The sequence below is a fragment of the Haliotis cracherodii genome, unplaced genomic scaffold (genome assembly GCF_022045235.1).
Source record: "Haliotis cracherodii isolate W230 unplaced genomic scaffold, xgHalCrac1.p SCAF_1, whole genome shotgun sequence".
NCBI classification, from domain to species: Eukaryota; Metazoa; Mollusca; class Gastropoda; order Lepetellida; family Haliotidae; genus Haliotis; species Haliotis cracherodii.
In genome coordinates, this window is record NW_027266264.1 from 50,137,640 (window position 1) to 50,145,341 (window position 7,702).

The 7,702-nt window shown below is 40.9% G+C and overlaps 1 protein-coding gene across 1 annotated transcript; it reads right to left on the minus strand.

Moving 5' to 3' along the window:
* Positions 1-1,111: 1,111 nt before the first annotated feature.
* Positions 1,112-1,621, minus strand: LOC139456137 (histone-lysine N-methyltransferase SETMAR-like). The gene has a single exon (XM_071237678.1). The coding sequence runs from the start codon at positions 1,619-1,621 to the stop codon at positions 1,112-1,114; it is 510 nt and encodes a 169-aa protein (XP_071093779.1).
* Positions 1,622-7,702: the final 6,081 nt, after the last annotated feature.

A 7,702-nucleotide genomic window follows, 5' to 3' on the forward strand; every position in this document is an offset into this window, starting at 1 on the left:
AATTTTCAAAGGCACATTAGAAATTTCAGTTATCAATTTTCCGAATTTAGCAAAATGCGTTCTGTGTCCAGTTTTTTTTATGTTTGACCGTTACATTGTAATCTTTTAACAAAGTTATAAACATTTCTATTTTTGCTGTTGTTTTTTTACGTTATTACTCTTGAACACTGTGTACAACACTAAAGAAACATTGTTCTAAGTTTGAAATTTCTCAAGCCAGTAGGCTGATCTTGGCATCAGCCAGTTGTAATAATCTTTAACAAACCGTGCTCTTACTACCATGATACATTACGGGTAAGATCAAAGGTACCGCTCGCAACCCGTGCTACAAATCAAATAATGTCATTCTTAAATTTTGTCGTCGAAAAAACTGGTTTTATCTCTCACAAACATAACAAAACGTTGCAAGTTTACCTGGAATGGGTGCATTAATATATATTACGTCAGAAGGTCAGCGACAGCGGTCAATATGGTTCCAACTGAGACCTTTTTCTCAGACACTTGCGTAACTACATATAGGCAGAATAAGAATTGTCTACACATATTGTTTCTACTTGCCTTTCGCCTACCACCTTCTAGAGTACCTGCCCTTTATCAACGAGAAGTTACGTTAAGTCACGTCACTTTTTTTCAGAGTTTACCTGTCCTGTCATAACGTTACGAAGTACGCAGTCAAACGTAATGACAGCTACAAAAAGAAACAAGGTAACAATCGGGCTTACTTCGGCCAAACACAACTGTTTAAAATTGCGAAAAAGGCCCCAAGCCTCAGAGGTTTACAAGCACAGATATGGAAACTGATCCCGCTGGGCTTATGTCCTCTGCCACGCTGAATTGTTTCGCAATTTATAACTCCAAAGTTGCCAAGACTTGTAAAATACCTCAGCTACGTCCCATTTGGATAGCGATTTTCAGTATATTTGACTATTGTTTTGATACTGATAACAATAATCCTAGCAGTTTCTCAAGATTCCCGATTTTTTTATTCTGACTCGATCACCCAATGACAAGGACGATCCTACGTTTGTTTGTAAACACTGAAGTACGAGGGGATATCAAAAAGTTTTGAACCTCACACAGAAAAAGGTAAAAGAATTGGATTGTTACTACTTTATTTTTCAACATAGTCCCCTCCCAACTCCACACACTTGTTCCACCTAGTTTGCCAGTCAGTGATGCCCGATCGGTAGAAGTCAACATTCTGGTCTCCTAACCAACCCTCCACAGCAGCAGTTAGCTCATCGTCATCTTCAAATCTCCGGCCCCGGAGATTTTTTTTCAGCCTGGGAAAGAGGTGGAAGTGACTGGGGGCTAGGTCTGGAAAATAGGGTGGGTGAGGGAGGAGTTCGTTGCCACATTCGTGCACAGCTGTAATTGCAACACGGCTCGTGTGGACTGGTGCGTTGTCCTGGTGAAGCAGAATTCCACGACGGATTTTTCCACGGCGTTTCACCTTGATGGATTGGCGCACCTGCTTCAATAACTTGGCGTAATACTCCCCATTCATTGGTAGTCGATGTGAATCACTCCTTTGCTGTCCCAGAAGATGGTCATCATAACCTTCTTGGTGGATCTGGTGGCTTTGAACTTCTTTGTCTTTGGAGAAGTGGCGTGTTTCCATTCCATCGACTCCTGTTTGCTCTCCGAATCATAATGGTAAACCCAGGTTTCATCACTGGTTACAATCCTAAAATGAAAATCATCTGGGTTGGCGTTGTACCGAGTTAGCAAGGCTCAACTGATGGTGACCCTTGATAGCTTCATGTCATCTGTAAGCATTCTCGGGACCCATCTGGCACCCACTTTGGACATGTGGAGTTTGCCATGAATTATATTATGTATGGATCCATATGATAGGCCTGTTGTTTCATCTAGCTCATGGAGAGTAATACGGCGGTTTTCCATCACTAGTTTGTGTACAGTGTCAATGTTTTCAGGGCTGGGACTGGTTGATGGCCGTCCGGACCGGGCATCATCTTCTAAGCTCTCTCTGCCACGCTTAAATTCCTTCACCCACCGTTTGATAGTTGCAGACGATGGGGAAGACTCTCAATAAACTGCAGTCAATCGCTCTTCCACCTGTTTGGCAGATTGACCCTCTAGGACAAGGAACTTTATCACCGCTCTGTACTCAGATTTGTTCATTTTGCCAATTCACAAGGGGTAGGTCTCTTCCACGAAGTGTTGTGACAAAATAATTGCAGCCAGCAATATGTTTCTACATAGCATCAGTAGCTAAGACATTCATGTACATCAGGTGTAGCGCATTGTACTATTCGACCAGGAATACTGTGTGAGGCTCAAAACTTTTTGATATCCCCTCGTAGTACCGGAACCGCTGAATATAGATATGAACCTTTATCTATGGTCACCACGTTATACAATAGCCCCAGAGATCAAGAAACGAACATTAATTGAAGCAGGTTTCCGTCGTGGATATTCCACTATAGATGATGTGTTTTCTGCAATCAATACTTATCTGAAAGAAAAGGGATCATATATGCATTATTTGTTCATCAGGAAGTCGTGGAGCACAATTGTTATAAAACATGGTAAAGTTACAACATTTGTTTATACATATTCTTTTATTGACTTTGCATATGGCAGGCACTGCGGTGCACCAAACAATTCACTTACTGGTAACTGACAAGTCTGACAAATTATAAGCTCACCATTCAAGTGTGGACGTCAAATGTCCAGCAAACGTACCTACCTGATCATGGCCGTTCATATTTGCATCTTTATCCCTGTATGACCCCAACGGACGCAGTTTTTATCCGTTGACTTTGGCCTGCCGAGAAAGCTACCGATCATATAAATATTTCGGTGCACCTTTAGAATACTGCACCACAGCGTCTCGTTGGAACGATCTCTGCCGTAGATCACATGCCACTGAGACAAGCGATCAGTTTTTGTGAGATTCGTCGGACGCGAAATAGCGACATTCGGGTTGCTCGACAGCTAACCAACACTGTTAAACTAAAAATTGACCGAGTCATGCCTGAGACTTTACGGAACTAAACGGAAAGGGTCGAACATGTGATGGACACTTACGAAGCTTAGGGCTAAGCATGGTGTGTCGTGACTTTAGCCTATGGACACTTATGAGTGATCCCGATGTCAATTGCCACACTCGTCCCATTCCGTACTCAACAAGATACAAAGTGGTGAGGAATGAGCCGATATGGCGGGAACTGCAAACGGCCCCAGGCGTCAGACGTTGAATTCACGTGTACGCATGTATATGGTATATAATAATTCGTCGGGTGAGTTTGTGCCAGAAAATTGTGGGAGGTAAGGATAATGTGTAAGTAGGGATCGAGCAGGGCATAAGCGTGGCTACTGAAGCCCCAAGGGTGAGTCGGCTTTTGAATCATTACTTGAAATGATCAAATCATAGCACCAAATGGCTTGTGTGGATGATCCAGGACAGTTTCCAAAATATTCGACATTAAACCGTTTCATCCTGCTTTCTCGACGTTTTTGTGTTAAGAATATTAGGAGCCGCTATAAAATCTAATAGCCACTTAAAGGGTACCCAACCCAGATGACCATAACGGGGATCTGAGTTCGGAGTAACCTGCCCTGACACAATTAACTAATCACTGAAGGGGTACCTAACCCTGTGGACTGTAAAGGGGTGATTGGTCGTAAAGGGCTAAAGGATATATACAAAAGATGTTCGGAGCGGCGACATTTGGATGTGTACAGCGTCAGTATAATATATGTAAATCAGAGTCAAAATATTTCCTTAAAAGGTCAAAGACTGATCAAATTAAGGCCTTTAATTTATCATAGAGATTGGTCCAGACTAGACCTATCTATGAAAAAGAAATATTGTACGATTTTATTGACAAACTACATTTTAGTGAATGGACAACGATAAAACAATGTGAATGCCATGTCACACGTGTACATCAATCCTCTCTTAATAAACACAGATTCAACTGACAATAAACATTCATTCGCATTATATTTAGCATCGTTATCATCTGATAACAGTTTGTAAAATATACATGAAAGTTTTGTTGATTCATCAAAATCTGATTGCAACCTGTGTTTAGATGTGAAAAGTGACTTATTTGTTTTTTGAAACATGAATAAAGAATCTTACTTTTTTCAAATGTACTATGGATGAAGATTACAATGGGGCTAATGTCATGTCTTGAAGATAAAACCATGCTAGCAAGTAGCACTCTAGCTGGGTTTCCGAGTCTGTTACAAATTCGCGATTGGTATACAAATACGTGGTGGTTAAGATATATACCAACTGAAAGTGCAGCTATGTTCAGCAACGGTAACAAAGAAATATGCATTTTGGTGACATTGCGATCAGCATTTTGTTCTTAATATTTATATTTGGGGCTAATATTTCTCAACACAAACATGTGTTCAATTCGTTTTCTTTCGTTAACTAAATAAAAATAACGAACTGAATTATTTATTTGTATAATTTAATATCGTCTTCTGTACAGGATGGTCATGTCTTTTTGTCGTTATTTTTAGGCATCCGTCGATCTCGGGAGACCATGGATCCGTGACTGGGTTGGAAAGTTTCTGTAAGAAGATTCTCGACATCCCCCAACCAGGAACCTTAATCAGCTACGACGTTATCGACCTGTTTCTCGAATGTACCCCGGGACGAGGGGCCATGGAAATCATCAGAACCCGCGTTCAGGAAATCCACCCAAGTTAGTTGTATCTTCTATTGTGAATGTACAGGCTTACTCGGGAATGGCAGTCTCTATTGCATTACCTGTACCTTTCTGCCGGAGATTTTACTCTGAGTTTTCCTCGGCAACTTGCTGCAGCTTGGCCTCCCCTCTTTCGTGTCGGCTGAGCTGCCTCTGTCCCCCGCCGTCGTCGGAGAGTTCCTTGTTGGAGAACAATCATGATCACCAATCCACAATATCTTGCTCTGCCCCAGTGTCCTCCGAAGGCCACAAAATTGAAAATGCACGTTAGACAGCAAGATGTTGGACGTGGACAAGTAAACACTTTCCAAAGAAGTACACATAACATATACCTCTGAAACACAGACTGAAGTACGATTAGAACCTCTACCTTAGTCAGAACTAGAACCAGAACCACAGCCTCTGCCACAAACAAAATGAGGCACAAACTGTGGAACAAATTACTGAACGGTTGACCAAAATTGAAAGAAAGTTATTAAGAAGAAGGGATGACTTGGGTTCCAGCAATATCACTGTGGGGAACACCAGGCTATCCCATCGCCCATATTAAGAAGGAAAGAATCCAGTGGACTCAAACATGTTGAGGCGCCGTTGCCTTTGACAATTCCTGTTGAGGTTCGTACTTAAGTACTGTCGGAAATGCTAGGAAAAATGCTTTTTCACCCTTAAAAAAGGATAGATTTTTTACAGATTGTTGCTATTGAAATATCAAATAACTACACATCTACCTACCTGTGGTTTGAAGTACCACAGGGAGTCCTATCGACAATTTTACGGGAGAAACATTCGGATCCAATGATGGCAGTCTAAAACGGACTATGAAAATATTCGCACGTGACTCCGTTATAATGATAATAAATGTAGTCTGTCGAAAACATCTAATCAACACAAAAAAATCACATGTACAAAATTCTAGATGTGCATCTTCTAAAATAACAAAATGACGATGCGTTTGTTTTATCCACACTGCTCCCATGATGCATGTTACATTACACTCGCATAGCCATAGCCATGGTACACGATATGGAGTCTGTACTAGGAAATGTATACAAGTTCTTCACACTTTAGAGTAGATAGAGGGAACCATTTATTTGTTTAGATAGGGTGAATTACCGAACTGCCCAAGCTCTGGGATTTTCAGTTCAATACATCAAGTCAACGACGGTACGATAAATAAAACTAAAAAGGTATGGGGGTGGTCTCAAAACCGGGACGTAAAAGGATATTAGACAGCTTAGATACAGAATGATTAGGTGTATAGAGTACAAGCTTTATGAGCAGAAGGTACCCCCGATGACTGAGCAGTTTTCAGGGGGAAATATTCCATCCTGTCATTGAAGTCACATTATCACAGTCATTTACCTTGATGTATCATTCCACTGACTACATGTGGCTATCGGCAGATGGACAAAAAACACCCATGGTACCATCAGGTAAAGGTAATCTGTCATTGTTTTGCACGCCGCAATCCGTGATCTGGGGCGTATTGATGGATGTGTGCTAGTTTTGGGGGTGAAAAAGAAAACTGGTGATTTCCATAAGGAAATTACAGGAGGAGATGTGTTCATAGACTGGTTGGAACATCAGCTATTGCCCATTTTGAAACTACCTCAGTGTCATAGTCATGGGTAACGCCAGTTAATACAACATCCGGGAACCAGATACAGTGGCGCTAACCATGAGTAGTCTGAAGGCGACCATACAGGAATATATGACATTGTCTACTTCAGACCATCTGAAACGAAAGTTCATATGTGGCGGCACAACACGGTCACGTGGTTGTCTTACGTACGCCAGTCAGACATTGCTAGCTCAATTCAGTTGAGCCTATATATCTTGGCTGACTATAATACAACATTCAAACTCACACATATCAAAGGGAGGATCAACGAAGTCTTTGCTAGCTATCAGCCTTGTTGAACCAGTTATCATACCTTTTGGGTGATAGTACAGATTCATATACGTCATCAGCGGAGATAGATGCTACCTCAAGAAATCATCTATAAAAAAAAAAACAAATATTTCTTGATTCCCAAACCGCAACCTTCCAGTACATATCCCGTTTCATAGCTTTTAGCTATTCCATCATTTATCTAATCAAATCAAATACAGCACATATCCTAAATTGCTCCCCCATCAACGCACAATTCAGTACAATAACAGCAATATTTTGAGACCACCCCCAACTCGGGTGTCATTTGCACCTTGTGAGAATGCACGGGCCGGTGTGAGAATCACCTCAAGCGAGACAGGTGTTAGGTAATTACCTCAGGTTATAGGCCGTTTCATACATGCATGACAATACACGAATATTTTGTAAGTCTATCATCATTTTACCTCTAAATGTACATTTTAAAGGTAATCACAGTGTCAGTTAGGATAGGCTAGATTAGGTCAATTTTTCATAGCCCGATGACTCGTATTTATTAAATAAAGCCAGAAAGGCATTTTCTAGCATTTCCGACAGCGCTTAAGCTTTGACCCTCTGCAGATGGAAGTCCCTCCGCAATTTATATTCCTGATCAATATTTGATAATTGATATGTGTTTTAAAATAAGGATGATATTATCATCAACTGAGAGTATTAGTGGTGCAACTCGGAGGCTTAATGAAGTGTAAAAGTGTTGTTTACTTACCAGTAGAACGTAAATCCACTCTTGATCAACGTGCATGTATATGATATTGACTAGTGTACGACAACATTGTTTGTGGTTTTTTTTACTATTGGCTTGGATTATTACGTACTACTGATGACGAAAGGGATTCGTAAATCCTACTTGGTAATTTTATAAATAGAAAATTTTAATTCACTCGCAAAACTAGCCCATCACGGTCTGGTGATCACTCTTTAGAATTTCCTCGCTCAATGCAAAGTGTCTGAGTCTCTAGTCTCAACGCTAGGTTGATATAGTCACACGTTGTCTTCTCTTTTATGGTCCAAGTGACTTATTCTTAGGATATGCCCTCTGTGTTTTTTCCCCGTTATTTAACCCAGCCGAGGTTATTCA